At 45.0% G+C, this 24,634-nt stretch overlaps 1 protein-coding gene across 9 annotated transcripts in view; it reads left to right on the top strand.

The window, feature by feature from the left end:
• The window catches only part of pthlha (parathyroid hormone-like hormone a), a 54,660-nt gene extending 30,310 nt beyond the window's left edge, over positions 1-24,350 (top strand). For 2 of the 9 annotated variants that reach the window (XM_069519915.1, XM_069519912.1), the window contains exons 4-12: positions 6,325-6,518; positions 7,749-9,815; positions 10,846-10,978; positions 11,742-11,900; positions 12,191-12,401; positions 12,524-12,616; positions 18,853-18,961; positions 23,074-23,566; positions 23,727-24,350. In XM_069519915.1, coding sequence (XP_069376016.1) covers positions 18,855-18,961; positions 23,074-23,545 — 579 coding nt within the window. In that variant the 5' untranslated portion in view covers positions 6,325-6,518; positions 7,749-9,815; positions 10,846-10,978; ... (2 more) ...; positions 12,524-12,616; positions 18,853-18,854 and the 3' untranslated portion in view covers positions 23,546-23,566; positions 23,727-24,350. Of the gene's footprint in view, positions 1-1,917; positions 2,515-3,426; positions 3,673-6,324; positions 6,519-7,748; positions 9,816-10,845; positions 10,979-11,095; positions 11,617-11,741; positions 11,901-12,190; positions 12,402-12,520; positions 12,617-18,051; positions 18,742-18,852; positions 18,962-23,073; positions 23,567-23,726 lie in introns of those variants that run through there. The other 7 variants (XM_069519917.1, XM_069519914.1, XM_069519916.1 and 4 more) reach the window with 7 other exon arrangements.
• The last annotated feature ends 284 nt before the right edge of the window (positions 24,351-24,634 follow it).

The raw sequence follows: 24,634 nt of genomic DNA, 5'->3' as shown, positions 1-24,634 counted from the left end.
CTGTCAGCTCTGATGAGTGCTGCAGACCGAGAGCGAGCGGCCGCCTGAGGCCGCTCAGCAAACTGTCGGTGGTCCGAGCGGTGAGATCCCAAAACCACAGCAGCTCCCACAGCTCCACCTCTGACGGGAATCCACAGCACCTGCCACCGTCGATATGAACAAATAAATCCACACTGCACAAACACACAGTAACTGAGTACACGTACTCTACATTCACCGAGTATTTCTTTCAGTTTAGTTACTCTGATCTGTTTTTAGCAGCTTGTAAAAATATCTCTGCTCAGTTTTACTATGATACAAAATTGTGTTTGATAGAATAACCATCTCTGACTTAGCAACCAAGGCTAACTGAGCTTGTAAAGCTAATAATATGCTGCTGATCTACAGCACTGACTTAGCAACTGTAGCTAACTAGCTGATAAAGCTAATAATGTGTTGCTAATGCTAACCTAGCTTGTAGAGCTAACAATATGGAACCAAATATGGACTACAGCACTAAATGTGGATTAGTCCTCTGCAGAAAGTAGTTCCTCCAAACAACTAAATGAGCAGCTGATATTTATTTAAATCTAACATTACATTTTTTAATTTATATTATAAATATACAATTTTCAAAGATTCACATATTTTTTCTTCCAGTTCTTTCTTTACTTTTTTTCTTCTTGAACTGAAACAAACCTGTAGCATCGGTACATTCAGCTGCTAAAATGTGTAAACACGTATTTATTTTATTAAAATAAAGAGCTGAGATATTGATTTGATTGAATTGTGTGATTATACCCAGAGTTCCTGAGGAGAACCTGATCTTATTAAAGAGTTTGTTTGGAGAACTGAGGGACTAACGGATCGTAATGACCCATAATCCTTGGCGGGGCGGACTTTCAGCCTTGAGGCTCGGATGGTTTGAAGGTCTGAAGGCTGGAGTGTGCTGCGAGCAGAGGAAATAGGTTAACAGGATTCAGTCACACTCTGCAGCCAATCCAATTATGTCGTTAGCTGCAGCTCAGGTGCACCAGGCAGAAAAGAGCTGGAGCGAAGGTTTAGAGGTCTTTACATGTTTGAACCACAGAGTCTGGTTCAGCTCGGCAACTTGTTCCTTCAAGAAACTTGTTAAACAGGTGAAGGAAGTTTCTCTGGACGATGGATCGAACCTGACGTCTGAGCAGCTGAAGGTTTCTTCAAGGAAACTGAACCAACAGTCAGTGAATTGTGATCAGTCCTCTTCTTGAAGGTAGAAACACGTGTTGACGGTGAAGCTCAGTCTCAGTCAGTCTGTTCGTCGCTGTGGTTCCAATGTTCTGGGGTTTTTCTGCAGCAGTTTGGTCAAAAATCCACGATGCTCCCATGAGCCTCAGCTGGAGGCTAAACCGAACCTGTCCATTAGCGTTGACAACGCAATCTGCGTCATTCGCTCTGAGAGCTTTTGTCCATAGATCAGTGATGTCATCATTGTACACAAACATACTTTCTAACCTGCAATAAACATGTAGTCGGGTCAGTGTCACAGATGCTGTCATCATAGAGACATGTAGAAATGTAGAGGAGATACGATGAAGCTGGTTTTGTCTCATTTGATCTAAACCTTTAAAAAAAAAGATATTTGAAGGTGTTTTAAGGAGTTTCTGTTTGAACAGAAAATATCATCTGCTCAACATGATCCTGACGTGCTGATGATTCCAGTCATTCTGTGTGTGTGTGTGTGTGTGTGTGTGTGACAGAAAGCAGGCGGACTGGCTGCAGATCAATAGTAACATCATTCACTGACTATGTGAAGTGTTGAAAGCAGGAAAACGTGTGGTCTGTGGCTCCTTTAAAGATAAGCAATTTAAACATTAGACAGAGTGGCTGCAGTGTGTATTAGCCTCATTTTCAGGAATGTGTGTGTGTGTGTGTGTGTGTGTGTGTGTGTGTGTGTGTGTGCAGCTCAGACACTCACGCAGCGTCATTAGCGCTCGCTGCCAGGAGCGAGGGGCAGCCTTGAGATGTTTCCAGAGCTCTGGTGTACATTATTGTGGAGCAGCTGATCAAGGCACCTTTAATACGACGTGACGTTTAACCAGAGAGTCGTTAGTTAACAAGAAAAAAACTTGAGCGGCTCCAAACTTCAGCTTGTTACCATCGTGAGGAACGAGGTCCCAGCAGCAGAGTTTACTTTGATTTCATGACGTTCAAAAATAGAAACAGATTTCTGACTGTTTCCTGTTTTATTAATAAACATTTAAAGAGTGAAAACAGATTGTGAATGAAACCCTGTAAAACCTCTTCTGTTTTTAAAGCCTCCTCTGAGTCGACAGTAAATCTACAACCTGCAAACAATCTCGGTAAATGTCAGTGTTCCCCAAACTGTGTCAAGAGCTTTTTCTTTTCTCCTCTTTGTGTTTGGACCCACACCCATCTAAACAACGTCGGAGCCAATCCCAACATGCCCACTGTCCAGGAGCATGAGTTCAAACCCAACCAGAGAACAGACGACACAAAGATCCCAGAGACAGAAAAGAGGATCAATCCAGATGGGTCAGTGTGTGTCTGTGGATCAGTGTGTGTCTGTGGGTCAGTGTGGATCAGTGTGTGTCTGTGGGTCAGTGTGTGTCTGTGGGTCAGTGTGTGTCTGTGGATCAGTGTGTGTCTGTGGGTCAGTGTGGATCAGTGTGTGTCTGTGGGTCAGTGTGTGTCAGTGGGTCAGTGTGTGTCAGTGGGTCAGTGTGTGTCTATGGGTCAGTGTGTGTCTGTGGATCAGTGTGTGTCAGTGGGTCAGTGTGTGTCTGTGGGTCAGTGGTCCAGTAGAAGAAGCGACAGTGTCTCCGTCGAGCTCTGATGATGGACGAGGTGCATCATAGAACCAACATGTCAAACATGACGCCATTACACTGAGGCGTCTCCGGACGGGTGGAGACACTTCTGTCTCTTCAATCTGACCCCACACACACACACACACACACACACACACACACACACACACACACACACACACACACACACACACACACACACACACACACACACACCACCACCCATGATCATCACAGCTGATGTAAACAAACACAACATCAAGACGCAGTGATGTCACCACTGATACTGATCACACACTCCTCCCTGTGTTCAAACACACACACACACACACACACACACACACACACACACACGTGTCATGTTTTCCCTGAACCTAAAACTTTGACTTAATTCTTTAACGTCACATTAAATTTGGGAAAATGTCGTCACAATGTAAAGACTCACACTGGTCCCCACAAACATAGAATACCTGGTTCACACACAGAACACGGTTCGAGCTCAGTTGATGTTTTCAGACGTGATCGATGTTCGATGTCAGACGATCGATGACCTCACTCCTGTCACTCAATCATCTTCTATCTTGTGGTCATTTTTTTGTTTGTCGGTGTTTTTACGAGTCCATTTGTGAATTTAAAGGTACGAACTCTCAGGACACATGTCCGACAGGTGAAGAACAGGACGGGGCTGTGGAGGACGGTCGCCCTCTGGGAGCGTCTGGCTGCTCTCGCTCCTCTGGCTGGGCGTCGTCGTCTCAGACCTCCTGAGAAGCCGCTGTTGCCTCCAGCTGGCGGATTTCCCAGCAGCCCCTCCTTCGGCCGACGTCTGGGGGGTCCACATTCTGCCGAAAGCCTCTCGGGCACTTTGACAGTTTTTCTCTGTGAGGTATTTAAACTGAAACTTCATGTTGGACTCACATGATTCAACAAACCACTGAATCATCGTGTTCATCAAATGAACGTTTCTATGACCTCGACTCTGAACAACTAAATAAGTAAAGTTGTTTTCAACAGACAGAAAAACATAAAGATTAATTCACAGTGAATTAAATCTGTAATGTTTACGCAACGTTAGCAGCGCACTGTTAGCTAAGGTAGCTAAGTCAGAGCTGGTGATCGGGACCACTGGTTAGCGTAGCCACGTTTTGAATACAAGTCCCTGCAGACTGTTGTTCACCTGCATGTCCACCAGGGTCTAAAGACCAGGAGGGATAAGACAGATTTCTCCTGAACTTGAGATGGAAAATCACTGAGCTCCTGGTTCCTGGGGAAAGTTCCTGTGATGAGAACGCAGCTTTAGATGATCAGCTGGGATGTGACGCTCATGTCTCCAGTCCTGGATCCTGGTGCCCCCCCCCCCCTCCCATAAACCATGAAATGTACGAGGACGTCCAGACTGAAGCTTCTGCCCAGAGAGTAAACATGTAATAAAGATGAGCAGTAAATCATCAGGGATCATGAAACCAGGCGGAGGGGCTCCTCAGCAGCAGCGGGGGGGAACGCTGAGAAAGATACAGATGTTACATCGAGTTCACTCGACAACGTCAACACAACAACAACACATCAACACTTCAACATCAACAACATCAACACTTCAACAACATCAACAACATCATCAACAACATCAACATCAACAACATCAACAACATCAACACTTCAACACTTCAACAACATCAACACATCAACAACATCAACACTTCAACAACATCAACAACATCAACAACATCAACATCAACACATCAACAACATCAACAACATCAACACATCAACACTTCAACAACATCAACACATCAACATCAACACATCAACATCAACACTTAAAGACACAAAGATCCTTCAGACAAACACTGAGGGAAATTAAAGTTCACATTCTTCATTCAGTCTTTATCTCTTCCATATGTCCCCTCCTCTTCCTTCTCCTCTTCCTCCTTCTCCTCTTCTTCCTTCTCCTCTTCCTCCTTCTCCTCTTCCTCCTTCTCCTCCTCTTCCTTCTCCTCCTCTTCCTTCTCCTCCTACTCCTTCTCCTGCTCCTCGTCCTCCTCCTCCTGCAAATAATCCAAGGAGTTTCAGCTCCATCCAAAAAAAAACTTCAAGCTGTGTTCGTAGAGAGTTTGGCCAAAAGTATGTGGACAGCTGAACCGTCTACAGTTAAGCAGAGTTCATACGTCACTTCCTGTCTGCTCCACCTCTCACCTGAAGAACGAGGAGGATCTGATGCTGAACGAGTCCGAGCAGAAAACCTGCTGCTGAGTTGTTCAGCTGTGAAACATGAACTCTGGAGACGAGATTCTGGAGACGAGTCTCTGGAGACGAGTCTCTGGATTCGACCTGGAGCTCATGAAAACAGCTTCAGTAACAGTGATGAGTTTTAAAACGTAGATGTTTCAGTGTGGACGGAGCCTCGAACTATTCAGACTGTGACTGAACGTCCTGCGTCTCAAACACATTTAAAACAGTTCAGAACTTGGGATTGTTAAAAAAGTTGGTATTTCTGTTGTAGTGTGAAGAGACTCATTTCTCTGCTGCTGGTGAGTGTGTGTGTGTGTGTGTGAGTGTGTGTGTGTGTGAGAGTGTGTGTGTGTGTGTGTGAGTGTGTGTGTGTGTGTGTGTGAGTGTGTGTGCTTGTGTGTGAGTGTATGTGTGTGTGTGTGAGTGTGTGTGTGTGTGAGAGTGTGTGTGTGTGTGTGTGTGTGAGTGTGTGTGTGTGTGTGTGTGTGTGAGTGTGTGTGTGTGTGAGAGTGTGTGTGTGTGTGTGTGTGTGTGTGTGAGTGTGTGTGTGTGTGAGTGTGTGTGCTTGTGTGTGAGTGTATGTGAGTGTGTGTGAGTGTGTGTGTGTGAGTGTGTGTGTGTGAGTGTGTGTGTGACCACAGAGCCGTGCTGGCAGACGCTCTGGCAGTGTTGGTAAGCCTCGACTTACTCTGAGGCCTGTGACGTGAGCCAGAGCTGTTTCTTTCTACTTTGGTATCATAACAAGTGAACCTCTCTGTGTTTAGAGCGACACCACAGACATTATCCACAACATAACGCCCACTGCTGCTTTTAATAGCTCGCCTGTCACATGTAGATATTCAGGCGTGAGCGCGCCACACACTGATCAGTGCTCCTGTCCCCGAGCGGCCGGGACATTCAGGAGGACAGGCGACGTTAACGTGATCTACGCTGAGAATAATTCAACTAAATGAGAAACAGTTGCATAAAAAGGCGGCTGCAGCAAAAGTGGAGGTGGACGACTGTTGTGAAACAAAGAACTTGGGCGACACGCACATTTCCCATGGTGCCCTGGGCCTCGTCCTACACCGATGATACAGCGGCTTCCACCAGAACTGCCCACGCCACCAGCAACCAATCAGAGTGTCCAAGCATGCAGCTCAATGACATCACTGTTGCCTCAAAAACAGTTTTATTTAGCGGCGTGTGGAATCCCGCCTTTGTTGAGCGACCTGCCGCCCCCGCTGGCGTTACAGTCGGGCGGTGTTTACAGCGAGCTGAGGCCAAACGGAGTCAGACTCACAGTTCTCTGCTCTGTGTTTGTTGGCAGCCTTGGCGGCCATTTGTGGCGAGGCCTGAGGTTGAGGGAGCAGAAACAGAGAGTCTGGTCTGTGTGGGCTGAGGGGACCCCCCCAGGTCCACCACCACCCCCCCGCCCAGGGAGCAGAGCGCTGGCTACCGTGAGGAGGCGTCATGTGACCACAGCTGGACGTGACCCAAGAGCAACAGGTTCTGCAGGATCAGGTCAGATATGAAGCTTTGACTGTGACACAACAACTACACACAAAACACACACAGTGGACCTGTAGCATTGTTAGCATCGTGGGCGTGTTGATGAGGATTCTCACACGTGACGGGATGAAAAACAAGATCGTAGAAGAAGAAGTCGTTTTCTTTACGTTTCTCTTCGCTCTCGCAGTTTTCAGTCCAACTTTGGGACGTGACGTTAAAACGTATATTTCACTGCGTGACGTGTTTTCAGTCCCGTTCTACACTTCACATCATGTCACATGTTTTCAGTGGGCGGGGACTGGAGCTCGGACTGTCGTGTCCCAAACGATTCTTAAAGAGTCTTTGCTAATCGTGTTCCATTGAACATGCTTCATGGACACGCTGAGCGTTACAGCCGTTAGCTCGTCTCCCGTTAGCTCGTCTCCCGTTAGCTCGTCTCCCATTAGCTCGTCTCCCGTTCTGACTCCCTCTGATGTGGGGGGGGTGCAGTGTGTAAAAGGGGTGAATCCCTCGGGGGTCCAGACGAGGCTGATTGGATAATGTTGTAATAACACAGCGTCCTGGTGGAGGGACACCGCAGTCAGTCTGATCCCAGCCCAGCCACCGCCGTGGTTTCATCTCCTCGCAGCTCTTCTGGGTTTTCCCGCCACAGCTCGGTGACGCTCTGACGCAAGAGTCGTCCCTCTCTCCCCGTCGAGCTCCTCCAGTCTGTCACCGAGCTGCAGAGAGACACTGGAATCAAACCCTGAACGTCAACCAGAGGGTGAAGGAGGTTTCTATTAGTGGAGCAGCTCAGTGTGTCAGAGACGTTTCGATCAGGCAGGAAGATACAAACAGGAAACCTGCTGATGGTTCCCAGAGGATGAACCATGATCATTCTGATGACGTGTGATCTTCAGTATAAACAGCAAATATAGGATTTATATATTAATTTAAAATTTGATTAAATAGATTTAAATGATTTAAAGCTTCGTGATGTGAACACGTTCTAAATCAAGCTTGTGTGTGGGTGTGTTCTGTGACTCCGCCTCCTGCCCTGTCACTCATGCAGTTTTGCAGATGTGCAGTTTTCAGAAAACCTGCGTCTGTTCAATTTAAAGTTGCAGATGTCTGATTCAGCCTCTTCTCTAATATTTACTGTGCATGTGTGATGAGCTGTTTTTCTTGTGGCTGCTTCACTCTACTTTCCATGTGCAAAGGTGTCCTCAGAGATTAAGCTCGCCTACGATTCTGTAATTCCAGCCGCATTTCTTCCACTGCACCGCGGGGACAGGCCCGGGCGAACGACTGCAGAGCGCGGCGCCAGCTCCATCCCAGTTTTCCAGTTAGAGAGCGGAGGAATGTGATCGCGAGCAACACAGCAACAGATTTACTGTACGTTCACGACGGTGACGGAAGCTGCGTCAGAGCCAGTGGAGGCTGATGGATGTGCTGCTGCGCACGGCGGCAGCAGAAATCAGCGCGTGAGCCAGTAACGTGTGCGATTGTGCTGCAGCGGAGGCGACGGCCTGGCTTCACTCGAGATGTCTCCACTGAGCTTCACATTCCAAGTTGACTTTCCGCCACACGAAGCAAATCAGACGACTCACGCGACTATAAATAGATCCATAAAATACTGCTGCTAATAACAGAGTGCAGCAGACCTGTGTTGATTTAAGAGTGTGTGTGTGTGTGTGTGTGTGTGTGTGTGTGTTTCCATGTGTTGTGATTTGAACGCAGCTCTGAAGATTCAGGCCTGAGATTCATTTCATTTTTTTTAAATCTGAAGAATAAAAAACGACAGAAACATAAAGAGGAGATGATCCAGAATCTGTCAAAGTGTCAAAGGAAACATTTTTCACAAACTTTTCCCTCAAATCATCGACAGACGGACTCAAACTATTGATTCACTGAAATCCTTGATTTGATCCTTAGATTAAAATGGTGTCATTTTCCTTGACTGGACTCTTTCCCTCAGTGTCTCTGCAGCAGGGCCCTCAGACCCTCAGGGGCCCGTTGTTCACAGTCAAGACACTTTGTTGGACAGTTTGGACTTTTGGACCAATCACAGGAAGTAGAGACACATTAAACCATAGAAGAAGAAGCAGCCGCAGTCTTCACCTCTGACGATAAAATGTCTGAACCACGAGAGAAAACGTTTTTATTCTGCAGGAACACGAAGGTGATGAAAACATGAATCTGTTTCTCGACAGTCGAGGAGAAAAGAAGCAGAATAATCGAAGTTCGTTCAGAGGCCAGAAGAATGTCTGTGGGCGGAGCTGAAGACAACATTTATCTCAAAGACCATCAATCAAATCAAGGAGTTGACGGACAAATGAAATGAGGCGAGAAGACGAACAGATTTGACGGATTGTGATTAAATGTGACTCAGATGTTCATGTTCCCCTCAGGATGAACTGCAACAGCTTTACTGCTCCTCTGGACTTCTGTGTAGCGCCACCCTGAGGTCAACATCTGAATGTGTCCAGTCTTTGTTCCCGTCTTCTGCTTCCGTCTTCAGGTTCCACATTCGCACAAATCTTCTCCTGACTGAAACAAATCTGTTAAACCTGCTTCAGTCCTCACACCGTCTTCTTCCTGAGTGGGAGGATCTTCTGGAAGACGAAGAATTCAAACTCCATCTCTCGTCTTCATCTCCTTGACAATAAAAACATGTTTATCCACAGAAGTGGTTTTGAGTGAGTGTGAGGCTTTAAAGATCTGTTCTTGTGTTTCTCTTCCCAGAATCTGACTCGCAGCATATATTACCGTCCTGATCCTCCTGTCAGCTCTCATCTGCTCCTCAATGTGGTTTCACTTTAAAACCATCATTTGATTCACTTACATTTCACGCAGGAGACGGTCACACAGAGCAACACGGGAAACGTTCCACCGCGGCTTCATCCCGCACAATCGAACAGTTACACACGTATCGAATGACGAGCGGCAGCTCTTCATCATCATCATCATCATCATCATCGTCGTCGACCTCCGACCAATCTCTTTTATGGTGCAGCTACAGTGAAGTGATGAGAACACTGCTGCCGGGTGGAAGACAGACAGTTAAAGACCAGAAGAAGAAATGTCTCATTTGAAAGTAACCAGGTTGTGTGTGTGTGTGTGTGTGTGTGTGTGTGTGTTTGTCAGAATCATTCTTGATGAAAACTATCACACATTTAAATGATCACAGCTCTGACACTGTGGTTTGTGCACTTCGAGGTTTAAACGAGTTGACCAGTTGGGCCCTGGAGGAGAAATGAACTCTCCAGATGTTCTACCTGCAGGAGTCAGTGGGCGGAGCCTATCACCTGAGCTGATTTAAAGAACCAGGTGATTGTCAACGTTTCTCCTTTGACTGTGTCGACTTTCACCCGTTTGCTTTGTTTCTCTTCATTCGTCCTTTTTAATCTCGCTCAGTTTAATTCTTGAGTCTTTAAAATCAGTTTAATAACGTGAAGCAACGAGCAGAGTCTGGATGTGATTTCATTTATGGTGCAGCGACTTCAAACACAGATTCATTAGAGGAGAAGATAAACAAAGAGACGTTCTTCTTTACATCTCCACCACAAACACGACACTGAAACGTTTTACTGCTTCATTTTCATCTCAGTGTTTATGAAGGAAAGCTCCAGTAACTGAATCCACATGAAGCAGAACCCAGAGTTTATTAATGAGGATTCTTCTTCACGTTATCTCGTTAGTGACGATTCGCTGTTCACGTTCTATCTTTAGTCCGTTCTGTGACTTTAACAGCGTCAGACAGCGGCCGGACGTTTAATTAGAGAAATCATTTCATTCAGGTTCATTGATGACGAATGGTTTTCAAAGCAAAAACAATATTTTCATTGTGAAGCCGCTTCAAGCTTCATTATCATCGAGTCACAGTGACGTGAATATTAAGAGAAGTTGTTAAGAAAAAGAATCATTTCAAATTATACATTACTAAACAGTTTATCTGTTTATTTCCACTGAGACGTAAAAATGTTGATTTATTTATTGAGTAAAAACTCTGCTTCAGAATTTCAGATCATTTCATAAATGTCGTGTTTCATTTGAATGAATCTCACACGAAACAAAATCCATTCAAATCAACAGATCATGGAATCAAGAGCATATATTAAATTATATTATATATTATATTAACTAACGCTCTCTGCTGACATTTCACTTTTAACAACTTTTTCTTTGTCTTGTCTTGTTGACATTATTCTTAAAGTATTAAAACCCAAACATTCAATCACAACTTGTTTCTCCTTTATATCTTATTGTCTCAAGCTTCGCGAACGTTGTTCGTCTCAAAGTGAAACAATGATTAAAAATGATTTAACGAGCGTTTCTCTCTGTTCTGACTGTGGTTCAGGTCCTTGTGGACAAAGAGGAAACGTGTTACTACCTGTTAAACGTCTCCAGATGTCGTCTCCTCTCGTCTCCTCCTCTGCAGAAGCATCATGGGAAAACACTGACAGACACTTGAGTCAGCTCAGTGGTTGAAGGTCTGAAGATGAGTGGAGGAGAATGAGAGTCAGTCTGATGTTTGACACACTGAAGAGAGGAGACTGTTTGTCACTGAAAGGTCGTGAAAGGTTTCAGACACGTTGTCAGAATTAAAATAAATATCGTCATTAGAGGTTTTCCTCTGTTCAGTCTCCACCTGGAACCTGTTGTTCTCACATACTTTCATGTGATCGATGGTTTGAAACTCGACCTGCCTTCAGTTCACAGGTTAAGTTTCATTAATCCTACAGATTCCACACGTTGGTTAAAGCCTGAAGGAAGCAGGAGTCTCAACTCGTTGAGGTTCTCTGGATCTCTGTTCGTCACTTTTCCAAAAATAAAAGTAACATTTGACAACTTCACAAAATCCGTTAGAGCCGATTGTACATGACGAACCGATGACGTCAGAAATTCAGTGACGTGAACCAACGTTTGGGCAGATCTGTTCCGACTGAGTCATGGTTCAAACACAACCAGCAGAAGGATTTCCTGCTCAGGTCGACTTTGCTCACAAGTGTTTTCATCGGAAAACAACGTAACATGACTGACAGACTGATCGGTCACGAGAGGAAACAATAGGTGGAGCAAACAGAGAGCGCCCTCTGCTGGATCACTACAGTAGACGGGTTCTTTTCAGGTGATTACAGTTTGAACTGGACTCTGACACGACTCTGGTTGAACCAGGAGATTCTCGCAGCCTCGGTCGTTCACTGAGGGAACTTTAACTCGGAGCTGATCTCTAAACGTGACTTGTCTTCACAGATCCTGGAAACAGCAGCGTGCGGTGAAGAGAGTCTGACCCGACGTTTACAACCAAAACCACGACCCTCTGCTAAACATAGAGAACCTCAGACCCACGACTGGAAACTGGAGCACTGTGCTTTGGTGTTGGAGATTAGCAGCGATGCTACGTAAGCAGAGGTGGGTGAGATGCACGAAACCACCACGACCATGTTTTGGAGAGATTTTTCCTTTTTTTCCTCGGGTCAGACAAACATGCGTCTGCCAGCAGGGGGTCATTACTTAATACAGAATTAAACTGAGACAGACGAAAACAGAGACGACACCGGTGGAGACCCATCTGTCTGAACACTGTTTTCATTCTGGGCTCTCAAATTATCACATCGATGTGCCTAAGTAAAGTTTGAGCCGGTGCAGAAACAACAGTGAGGGGAGTGTTTGAACATGTAGGTTTTATTTCCACGCCTCAGTGACGTCGAGCAGAGTGAAAACCCAGCGAGGAGGATGATGGTGAAGCAAAGTGAGAGCGAAGCCACCAATAAAACCACAGCTGGAGAAAAGCAACAAGACGCTCAACCCCCACGTGTCATCACTTTGACTTGGAATCGAGTCGTGATGCGTTTACGAGGGAGGGAACAGGACGAAGGAACGAGGATGTGGGAGGAGGGAACACCAGAGTGAGTAAGTTCATCTAATTACATATGCAGCTTCTACGGTGAGGCGGTGATGATGCTGATGACCCGCTGTGATGTCATCAGGAGGGTTTAACCTTATTTAAAGAGCTTCTCCAACCTTCACAGCAGAGAGTCCAGAGGAGCAGCTTCTCACCAGAGGAACTTTACCTCCGACTCTTCACTGGAATCGTACAAATCTGAAGGAGCCAGCGACTGAAACAGGTAAGAAACATGTGGAGGGATTATTCTCTGATGTGGTTTGAGTGCGACCTCATTACCTGTTTCAAAGAAAGAGGTCAACGTTCCTCTGGTGCAACAACACGAAGCCAACGAGTCTCTAACCAACGAGCCCCAGTCAGACCAGGTGCTGGACGTTGTTCTGGACGTTGCTCTGGTTGTTGCTCTGGTTGTTGCTCTGGTTGTTGCTCTGGTTGTTGCTCTGGTTGTTGCTCTGGACGTTGTTGGTCCACTGGTGGTTTTAACACTGAAGCTCCGAGCTCTTTGATTCATGAAGTCTCTTGATGTGAAACATTCAGTTCTCCAGAACTGAAGGGTTTTGTTTTGTCCAACTAACTTGTTTTTTCAAAAAGATCAAACTTTATAGAAAATGTCTGTTTTAATTATCTGGAAACAAAAAGACAAATTTAAAGATGAAACGTTTCCACATAATTAATATTCTAATAATCAACACTTATATAATTCAACAATTTCATTCGTCGGCGTAATGGTTCCTGTATAATGTTGTTTTATTGTTTTATGATTTAGGTTAAAGACACAAACACATTTTCATTATCAGTGAAACCTGGACTCTGGGGTTAGCATTGTTAGCAGCACTAAGCTAATTTATCTGTAAAAGTTAGGAAGTCAAAGTGTCGTTAGCATCAACACGTTAGTTAATATGATGGAAGTAGTGAATCCTGTGAAAAGATCACAGTAATGATCTGTCATGATCATCACTGGGTCGTTAAAGACTCCAGCTTTAATCATGTCGTCACAGTTTCAGTCTAATGGTTTGTGACACTTCTGAGTTTGTGTCTTTCAGATGAAATGAAATCTTCATTAACTTAATGTATCAGAGTCATGAAGTTGTTTCCATCGTGTGTTTTAGTGCAAAACTATTTTAGCTTGATGCTAATGACTCATTAAACGCTAACAGCTTTGTTCAGTGAAGTCAAACTCAAACATTAATGAAATAAATATTTTCTCACCCATCACGTGAAGTGTAAAGATTTAGTTTTATCTGTTCCAACAGTTTCTTCATTAGTTTGATGCTGTTGATTCATTCAGTGATTCTTAAGATCAAACTCAAGCAGTAAATCTAGTTTCACTGTGGTTCTTTAATTTATTAACTGAAACATGAAGGAACTCGTAGTTTGTGCGTCGCTGCTGAAAAGTTTTCTTGTGAATTTAGATTCAATATTTAACAGCTTCGTGTTTTCATGCTAAAGGAAACATTTTCTGACAAACACATAAATGTAACACAACAAGTTTTCTGTTTCTCACTCGGATTCATTTCTGTAAAAATAACAGTCGCTGACCTAAAAACTCTAACACACTAAAACACTAATCAAATCAAGTCTTGACTCATAGAGACGACACTTTCTGTCCCTCTGCATATTCTGATCCAGTTTTCTGGCAGCGCGGCTCAAACCATAATCAGATGTAATTGAGCGCAGTGATTGTCTCAGTGGATCCAACAGTGACACACCAGCAGATTCTGTTCACTCATCTGGTGACATCTGCAAAAGTGTCTGAGCAGAGACGCTGGAGTCGACAGACGGCCGGCGCCTTCGCTTTCTCTCAGACTGTCGGAGGTTCAGAGCCGGAGCTCCGTGATGTGAAGCTCGCTGAGAGTCGCCAACAGACATGAAGACGTCTGCTGAGCGTTACTGTTCCGTCTCAGTGACGGAGCCTCAGACAGACGAGGTCGTTCTCACTGTGAACTCGGAGGCACAATCACTCTCTGTGCTTCTCTAACGTTTAAATGTTTTCTGCTTCAAGCTTCTTAAACTCATCATCTGCTGCTTCTCTTCAACATGATCCACTTAGATTTAATATCTTCAGGTTTCAGATGTTGGTTCCATAGAAATACTAAATTCAACACGTGACTCTGAGCTGTGGGAACATTTTCAGTATATATATTAACATCAGATTAATAATCACATAATCACAGAGCTGATGCTAAAATACTCTGTAATATAGACTATTATATAATATATATAATAAAATCCATGTTGAACAATTTAACAACTGAGATCCTCACTTCCATAATTTAAAGAAATATACTTTCAGATGTTTTGTGATGGATCATTGTAATTATGATTTGCTGAAATTAGTGAAACATTATGACCATAATAATATTATTATTATAACAGTGATGTAATAATAATGATAATAATAATAATAGTGATGTAATAATAATGATAATAATAACAGTGATGTAATAATGATAATAATAATAATAGTGATAATAATAATAATGATGGTGATGTAATAATAATAATTATACGTTGACCTGCTGAATGTTTTCATTCATTATAAATTGTATTTTATTTCTAGTTTAGCTTAGCTAGCTAACTATCATGTAGCCTAAATATAAAAGGTATAAAACTTCATTTTAAAAGTTGTTCGGATTCTTTTTCCAGCTGCACTGATGACGACGCTCTTTTCTGTAATTTGAATGAATTTGTGTTACAGCTTCAAAAACAAGTGAGCAGCTTGAGTCACATGAACTTTAGGACGTAGAGTAAACATCATATTTCAGTCTGAGTCCGTCACGACTGAGTGAAACCACCTCAAACCTCGGGGTGAACACGCTGCTGCACTTTTCATATTAAGTCAGATGGTCACAAGGTCAAGCTGGTTAAAAAAACCCGGAAAATATGTCGGCTGCTGCTCCGAGTCGTTTTCAGCTCCTCTCGGTTTTTATTTGTGGTCAAACAGCGGTGGAGGAGCATGTGTTCCTGTGGTGGGCGAGTGGTGTTTCATGAGAATCACACTGAAACAAGTTGTGAGGGAGACGGAGGGAAATGTTTCTGTCCTGGAGGAATGCAGAAAAGCACAAATGCATTCCTGAAATCAGTTAGAGGAGGAGGAGGAGGAGGAGGAGGAGGAGGAAGGCCAGAGAGAGACAGAGAGGAGTCTTTTCATCTTCATCATCATCCATCAGCGGCAACAACAAATATATCGGATACTAACGCTGCCATCTTGGATTCTGTGCTGTAGTGATTGTGGAGCCACTCTAACTCGTGGTCCGTGTCCCATCTGCTAACATGGAGGAGGTTTGTGACCTGTGCTGCAGCCAGACAGCAGGGGGCCACATCTCGTCTTCACTGTAGTTGGCCGTCGCGTCGTCATCTTTGCTCGGACCTTTAACAGCTTGAGTTGGATTGAAAAGCAGCAGCGGAGGACGTGCTGTCTTTTTAAAGGTCACATTCTTCGGCGAGCGTCAGATCTGTGGACTTTATTTCTGGTGACGACCTGGTAAAGAGAACAAGCTGTGAGCCGGGGGGGGGGGTGGCCTGGTATCGGTGTGGGGGCCTCACACGGAGCCGTGGCCCCGTCAGGACCACTGATGTGGGGGGGCTCTAACAGTACCGGCCTTTGTGTGGAGAATGGTTTTCAAAAGGAGGCAGCGGAGGTGGGGGGTGCGGTCGCGCAGATTAAAAGCGGACATTTGTTTTGTGTTTGTCGACTTCTGCCAAAAAGCTGCAATTTTCTATGAATCTAAAACAGTTTCCTGGCTCCGACCCGCGGGCCGCTGCCAGGAAACTGTTTCTTCTACCTGTTTACGTGCAGGTGAAGCTGAGGTCGTTCTTTCCAGCTCCACATGTGGGGGGGGGGGGCAGGTAGATGGACAGAGGACATCAGAACCTGGAGTTTGATCTCCATATATCTCATGGTCATTACCCATCAGGCCTCGGGGCTGTTGGAGGAGCCGCTCCCTGACTCTGCTGCAGGAGTCAGTGAAATCATCAGAAGTCAGATGTTGATGTTTGTTTAGTGACTGAGAGTAAAAAGTGTTTCCTGGTTTAACCTCCGCTCGTCTTCACTCTGCAGAGCAAACAGCCGTCAGTCACAGACGAGGACGAAGCCGCAGTTTGTGACTGACGCGTGTTGAAATATCAGAAATCTGTTCCAGCTGTCGTTCGATTCACAGCCCGAAGAAAAACCAGCTCGGCTCCGCAGCTCTTATCTCAGGCTGGAAAAAAAAGACGTGTGGAAATCATTAGTGGGAGAAAATGTTTACTCAAGCGTGCGGCATCAACACGTCACGCGTGTGGAGACGAGCTTCATGTGAAGGATTTTGAAATCTCGGGATGCAGAATTCTGTGAAACGATGGATTTGATGGGCCTTCCTGTACACGCTGCTCAGTTACCATGGAAACAGCTCCGAGGTGTCATCTGGTTTGAATCAGGTTAAAGTTGAAGGCTGTTAGCGCCCCCTAGATGCTGAATCTGAACTCACGTGTTTCCCCAGAGTTTCACCTCAGACTCTAAATAAAGACGACGCGTCTCCACTTTCTGAAGAAAACAGCAGCTGAAACAGGAACGCTGTCCGTCCCGTCGTCGTGAACACGATACGTCACGAGCTCTGGGAGGGACGGTCGGACGCTTTGGCACAAACGTTCAGTCGGACTCAAAGAGGAAGTCATGAGAATTCAGAGGTCAAAGGTCACTGTGACCTCACAGGAGTGTGGATGTCGACTGAAGTCTCGCTGATGTCATAGATGAGTATTTTAATGGTCGTAGAACAGAGACAGGAGTCTCCTGATGAAAAGAGAGCGAGTGAGAGTTTACACAGGAGGACGTGACAGGGTTGGTGGTCGTTTGATCCACATCAGGAATGTTTCCACCCAGAGTCGCTGCTAACGCCTTCAGATTAATGGGATTAGATCAGATTAGATTAGACTCCTGTCAGGATCCGAGTGTGTTACAGTTAAAGATGTTAATTATAAGACGGAGGCAGAGTCCGATGATTCAACGCTTCACATCCTCTGATGTGCAGATGTTAGAAAGACGTTTAACCGTCAGATGAGATGATCCAGAGTGAAGGATCCAGGATGATCAGGGGTCTCACTCTGAAACACGAGATGTTTCTCTGAAACACGAGATACAGTTTCTTCTTATGTCACTATCGGAGCTTGGTGATGTCACACGTTGAACCCATCTGTCAGACCTCATCACCTCCGGCCAAGCGTCGTACCTGCGGTCGGACCACCTGACTCCTCAGTGAGCGGGTAAAGGCCAGCGATGGCCGACAGTCACCGCGCCTCGGACAGGAAACACCTCCAGGTCCGAGCACAGTGACGAGTCGACGACTGACAGAATGAGACAGGAGAAGAGGACAGTTGGACTCTGGGAGACAATAGATTCATGTCTCAGTGTTTTTCAAACAGATCTTTAAAAATCTACCGACAGAAATAATCTGAGTCTGTGACACGACGCCCTCAGCGAGACGTTCACGAGGCCCCGCCCATACACAACCAGTCAGGACGTCTCAGCCCATTTTGCGGTTTTGATGTCACGTCTGCTAACATGGAGGAGGAGGCTTTATGACCTGTACTCTGTCGTCCATCTTTATCTTTCACGCTCATAAACTGAAACAACATTTTATCATATTTCATTAAAATGAGAAAAGAATGATCGTTTGCAGTTTCACGTTAGTTTGAATATTATCGTGAACAACTTGATTTATTATTTAATATTCACACTTGTTATATGTTCACGTGTTGAATCAAGAAAAGTCAAAGTTGAATTATCTCCAGATGATGAAACACGTCACTGAGCACAAACCTGTTTCCTTCAAAGACTCGTGTCGATCATGAACTTCAGCTCAAACTACAGAGTCAGAGGAAAGAAGTTTTGTTTCTGAGGTGGAACCTGAATCAGGAGATAAACTGTCAGAGACAGAACCAGAGCGTCTCCCCTTCATCGTGTGGTCTGTGGTGGAGCTGCAGGCGCTGCTCTAGCGCCACCTTCCTGCCTCCTCACTCTCCTGATGTGGGCAGAGTCATGACGGAGGCCGTCCTCTGTTCCCCAGTCCTCCCCTTCTCTTCTGTGACCTGCTCACATCTCAGCAGACGTCTCCATCAGCCCGACCTGCAGCAGCCGCCTCCTGCAGTGACATCACCTCCTCCGCAGGACGTCTGGACCAGCTCCTCGCTCACGCTCAGGAATTCTCTCTCTGAGGAACTTAAAGAAAAAAGCTCTGGATGTGTTCGGGCTCGTGGGGATTTTTGTTTCCTCGTCCTCACCTGGATTTTCTGAGTCGAGGTGGAACGTTTGAAAAAGGACAGTGAATAAATGTTTTGATCTCTTTGATCTGGGACAAACTCTGAGGGAAAGTAAGTTTCCTTCTGCCTGCTCTTCTTCTTCTGTGGTTTCTTTAGTGAGGCTTTGATTTGAAAGCTGTTGGACTCTTGTGAATCTTCAGCTCAGGTTGTGTTTCTCCTCAGAGATGTTCTGCTCCAGGAGGCTCCTGCAGCAGTGGTGCTTCGCTCTCTTCCTGCTCTGCTCCCCGGTGCCGCACTTCGGACGTCCCATCGATGCCCTGAGCAGCAGAATGTGAGTCTGGATTTCATTTTTACAAAGTGTGAGTTGAAGGCTCGGCAGGAGCAGAGAGAGAGAGAGAGAGAGAGAGAGAGAGAGAGTGGATGAGCTTTTTTCACATATTTGCAAACTGTCTTTTTATGTGTTGCTGCCCCCCCCACCCACCTTCCCTCCCTCGCTCCTGCACGGTGGGCGAGCAGCGGCTGGAAAATGTGTCCAGCTGTTTGGTTTCGCCGTCGCCCACCTGTGTGTTTACCTTCAGCTCAGAAACCATCTGCATGTGATAAACTCCCAGCAGCCCCGTCTGAGAGCCCCCGACCCCCCGGGCCCGGACGCACCTCTGACCCCCCCACACACGTCCCGCCGGCGTCCGTCCTCGGACAAAGACTTTGAGTCTTTGCTAAGCAGAGAAATGAATAATGCTGATGTTCGACTCGGCCCGGGACCAAACCAAATGTGCTGCTCCTGCTGAGGCGTCTGATGCCAAACAGAATAAATGTTCTTTCAAGTCCAGGAGCCAGAACATTAAACACACGGAGAACGTTTCCCTCGGAGATCAGATCTCTGAGAAGCTTTTTGGATCTAATCAGTGGACGAGAGAGAATTAAACAGGAGGAGGTGTGTGTGTGTGTGTGTGTGTGTGTGTGTGTGTGTGTTTGGTGGGGGGGTCACATCTGAAATGCATTTCAGTGGCAGCAGTTGTAGTTTAAAGTTTTTGCTGAAGGACGAGTGTTGAGCTTTTAAAGTGTCGTCCAGGTTTACGTGAACGTTAACGGGTTCCAGCAGTTTCCACTCACAGGAGTGTGTGTGTGTGTGTGTGTGTGTGTGTGTGTGTGTGTGTGTGTGTGTGCGTGCGTGTGTGTGTGTGTGTGTGGGTGGGGGGCCTGCTCTGCTCGTGTCGGGGGGAAGTCGACCTACAGCCGTCCTGTGATTTGCTCTTAATAGGATTTCAGGACGAGGGTTAACGCCTCCTGAGAGGAAAGGAAAACACGGAGCGATGTAAAGTGTGAAGTGAAACTCAGGCGGACGCTCGTGACCTTTGACCCTCGTCTGCTCTGATTAGAAAAAGAATCGGATGTTTGTATGTTTGGATTTTTAGGAAATTTAATTAGGGTTCGAGAAATTTTGAGAAAATGTCAGAGGTTTTTCATTAAAATCTTTAAAACAGTCGAGTAATTAATTAATTCTATATTAAATTAAAAGTTTCTGAGTTTTAACATTTGTGAATCGTGTTTAAAGAGAAACATCAAACTTTAGTTTCTCAATCGTGAGAATTTGCAGTTTTTCTTCTTCTCATCACAATAAACTGAACATTTATTGGTTTTATTGATGAAACAAGATTCATCTGTTAAATAAATCTAAAAAAGTTTTCTTCTTTTCAACAGAAGAAACAAAAACACAGGACGTCGAAACTTTATTTTAAAAAGTCTGAACCTTCAACTTTCACGTTTGTTTCAGGATTTTCAGATTCTGTCGTTTCTTTTCCTCTCAAATGTTTTAGATTTTTAAAAACGTGAAACGTTTTAGATTTTATGAAAAAAAGACGAGAGAAGTTTTTCTCTTTTCTCAGTCGTCAGAATCTGGACCAGGCACCAGTAACCGTAGCAACAGTCTCTCACCTCAGGGTCGTCTGTCTCCATGTCCGAGGCTCCGCAGCCTCAGGATTCAAACCGACAAACACAAGAAGCCAATGAGCTCAGAGCGGCGACGCGGCGCTGGTTCCATTGGTTTTCATCCGTCCGTCTGTCAAACTGTTTCACAGGAAATCAAAGTTTCCTCTGGAACTTTTCTTCTGATTCAGCAGAAAAACTTTATTTCAATCAACTTTGATGAATTTTCTGTTTTTAAACCAAAAGTCTGAAACTTGTGAAACTGTTTAGAAACAGTTTGATTAGGATGAACTGACCTGTGCAGGAGGAGGAGTGCATCATGGGAAAGTGTGACAGCTGAGCGAGTGTGTGCGTTCCCTGTGTGACTGTGTGTGTCTGTGAGTGTGTGAGTGTGTGAGTGTGTGTGTGTGTGTGTGAGTGTGTGTGTGTGTCTGTGTGTGTGTCTCTGTGTGTGTCTCTGTGTCTCTGTGTGTGTGTGTGTGTGTGTGTGTGTGTGTCTCTGTGTGTGTGTGTGGGTGTGTGTGTGTGTGTGTTTGTGTGTCTCTGTGTGTGTGTGTGTGTGTGTGTGTGTGTGTGTGTGTCTGTGTGTGTGTCTCTGTGTGTGTCTCTGTGTCTCTGTGTGTGTGTGTGTTGGTGTGTCTCTGTGTGTGTGTGTGTGTGTGTGTGTGTGTGTGTGTGTGTGTGTGTCTGTGTGTGTGTGTGGGTGTGTGTGTGTGTGTGTTTGTGTGTCTCTGTGTGTGTGTGTGTGTGTGTGTGTCTCTGTGTGTGTGTGTGTGTCTCTGTGTGTGTGTCTCTGTGTGTGTGTGTGTGTGTTTGTGTGCTCAGACACTCGAGGTGGAGCTCTCACTCGTTCTCAGGCTTCGAGCTGCAGCCTCGTGTTTTTCTAAGATTTAAGACTCTGAGTAAAACGACACCGCAGCAAAGCAAAGCTCCGATTCTTCACTGCTGCAGAACATGTGACCCACGAGAGGACGACTCGCTGGTCCGGACAGGACGGAGGGATGAAGGGATGAAGGGACGGAGGGACGAAGGGATGAAGGGATGAAGGGATGAAGGTCTCTCCACCTCTTCTTCCTCCTGCAGAAACTTTATGATGCTTTATTTTTGTCAGTTTAATTCTTTTATTCGAACACGTCCCATGATGCTGTTAGTTTGTGTAGACAGCACCACCATGTGGACAGTTAGAGACATGGCTCGTCTTCGTAGACCAGAGGTCGACAGTTTGAATATATAAATATATAAATATATATAAATATTCATCTCGATGCAGTTTAATAAGTAGAATCATTTCCTGATTCTGAAGAATTTGATGTTTTTCAAACTCCGACATTATGAAGCTGTTTCCTGATTGGTGGTCAGGGTGTGGTGGGTGTGGTCTATAGTTAAAGTCGTATAAACCAGGAGTCGTGAGTTCAAATCCCTGAACAAACACAGCAGCGCCACCTAGAGCTTATTTTATCATCTGTTGAACACAGATTTATTTTGATGAGTCAGATTTAATGTCTCAGTGATTTCTCCTCATTTCATGAGAAATAAACTTCTTCTTCAGACGTTTGAAACCTTCACTTGTTCCTGTGCTTATTCTGCCCCCTGCTGGTCAAACATGTGAACGTGTGTGTGTCTGTGTGTGTGTGTGTGTGTGTGTGTGTGTGTGTGTGTGTCTGTGTGTGTGTGTGTGTGTGTGTGTGTCTGTGTGTGTCTGTGTGTGTGTGTGTGTGTGTGTGTGTCTTCAGGTATGTTTAAAGTTTAACATCTGATCTCAGAAGTTTCTCTCTGACTTTTGTCTGTTGACTCGTTTCTGACATTTAAATTCAGGACGTTAATATTTTATTAACTTTAATTGGAATTAAAAGTTTCAGCAGATAAACGATGAACAGATTTCATTATTATTTAAATCAAGTTTTCACATGCAGAAATATTTCCCCACACTTTGTCTCTAAATGTACTTTTCAGTGTACTTGTTAGTGTACTTGTTAGTGTACTTGTTAGTGTACTTGTCAGTGTACTTGTTAGTGTACTTGTTAGTGTACTTGTCGGTGTACTTGTTTGTGTACTTGTCAGTGTACTTGTTAGTGTACTTGTCGGTGTACTTGGTGGTGTACTTGTCAGTGTACTTGTCAGTGTACTTGTCGGTGTACTTGGTGGTGTACTTGTTAGTGTACTTGTTAGTGTACTTGTCAGTGTACTTGTCAGTGTACTTGGTGTACTTGTTGGTGTACTTGTTGGTGTACTTGTTGGTGTACTTGGTGTACTTGTTGGTGTACTTGTTAGTGTACTTGTCAGTGTACTTGTCAGTGTACTTGTCGGTGTACTTGTTAGTGTACTTGGTGTACTTGTTGGTGTACTTGTTAGTGTACTTGTCAGTGTACTTGTCAGTGTACTTGTCGGTGTACTTGTTGGTGTACTTGGTGTACTTGTCGGTGTACTTGTTAGTGTACTTGTCAGTGTACTTGTGAGTGTACTTGGTGTACTTGTCGGTGTACTTGTGAGTAACGTGTCCTCTCTCTCTCTCTGTAGAAAACGCTCCGTCACTCACGCTCAGCTGATGCACGACAAAGGTCGCGCCCTCCAGGACTTTAAGCGGCGCATGTGGCTGCAGGAGCTTCTGGACGAAGTTCACACGGCCGAGATCCGGGACCTCCCGGTCCGAACCGTCGGGGCAGGGGGGGGCAGCGGCGGGATCGGCGGGGGTCTGCCCGGCGTCAGCCTGGGCATCAACCTCAGCACCACCGGCAGCACCCTGCACTCCAAACCCGCCGGAGGAACCAAGAACCTTCCGGTCGCCTTCGGCCTGGAGGACGAGGAGGGAACCAACCTGCCGCAGGAAACCAACAAGTCTCCGACGTTCAAGTCTCCCGGGAAGAAGAAGAAGAAAGGACGAGCCGGGAAGAGGAGGGAGGGAGAGAAGAGGAAGAGGAGGGTGCGTTCATTAGGTCAGAGGGAGGAGGAGTGGAGGGCGCTGCTCGGCCTGCGGGGGGCGCTGCTCTAAAACGCTGTCACACTGACGAAGGTGAGTTCGACGTTAATACAAACATCAAACTGATCCAAGAAATCTGATGAAGATCGATCGTTTGTTCACTCATGAAAACTTTAGAACTGATATTTGTTTCTGTTTGATCTAAAGTTATTGATTCAAGCTCACTCGTCTTTTCTGTGTCTTTGTGTTTCAGAACCGTGCGGGGGGGTGGAGCGGACTCCTAAACACTCACGTTGCACTCGTGTGTCATCGTGATTGTTTGGAAAGAAACTGTAAAATATTTATTGTCTGTAAATATTCTAAATATCGCAGAATATGATAAAAAAACGCGTTGATGCTCTGTGGGGCGACAGATTTTAATCTTTGTGAATCCTCGCTTTTCTCTTTTTTTATTCCAATTATGTCAGATTTTTTTGCGGTAATTTATTTTGTCTGAATGGTGTATTTATTTTGTAAATGTATCGAGGTGCTGCTGTCCCTCTATATTTTTGTACCATAATGCACTTTAGATATATAAATATAAATATATAAACCATGTTCATTGTTCTTGTGGTTGATTGAAATGAAGAAAAAACGACAGTCGTCTTTCGTGTTTCTTTTTGTTCTTCGCTCTGTTCAGACGTTTGTTTCTTTGCTGCTGTTGTTCAGATGTTGTCCAGATGTTTTGTTCGTCGTCTCTGTTTCCTCCACGACTCGCTCTGCTTCTCAACGCCAAAGTTCAGATTTGTACATAAACAAACACGGCTGGATATTGTTGTTTGTGGCCCTTGCACTGAGATTAACACCCTGTACTGAACGGATTAAACATTTGACAGAAGCTGCTCTGTCTCTGTGTCGTCCATGTTAAAGAACTCAAATAAAACCTGCTGAAGTGATGGGAACTTTACTTTCTTCTTTATTTTCTGCCCCCGAGGGAAGAGACGTGAAGTTATTGTTCTCATCTGTAAGTTCTAAGTTGTGGGTTCCCCAGGGTTCTATCTCCTAAACATTTAGTGGCAGAGTTTTTCTATTTGTCTCCAATGGGTTAATAAAATAGATACTTTGTTTTACTTTTGGCCACCAGGGGGCGTAAAATGGACAGAGTTCACACAATTGATCAAG

The sequence above is a fragment of the Paralichthys olivaceus genome, chromosome 23 (assembly GCF_024713975.1).
Source record: "Paralichthys olivaceus isolate ysfri-2021 chromosome 23, ASM2471397v2, whole genome shotgun sequence".
Lineage (NCBI taxonomy): Eukaryota > Metazoa > Chordata > Actinopteri > Pleuronectiformes > Paralichthyidae > Paralichthys > Paralichthys olivaceus.
This window is presented reverse-complemented; position numbering and strand designations above follow the sequence as displayed.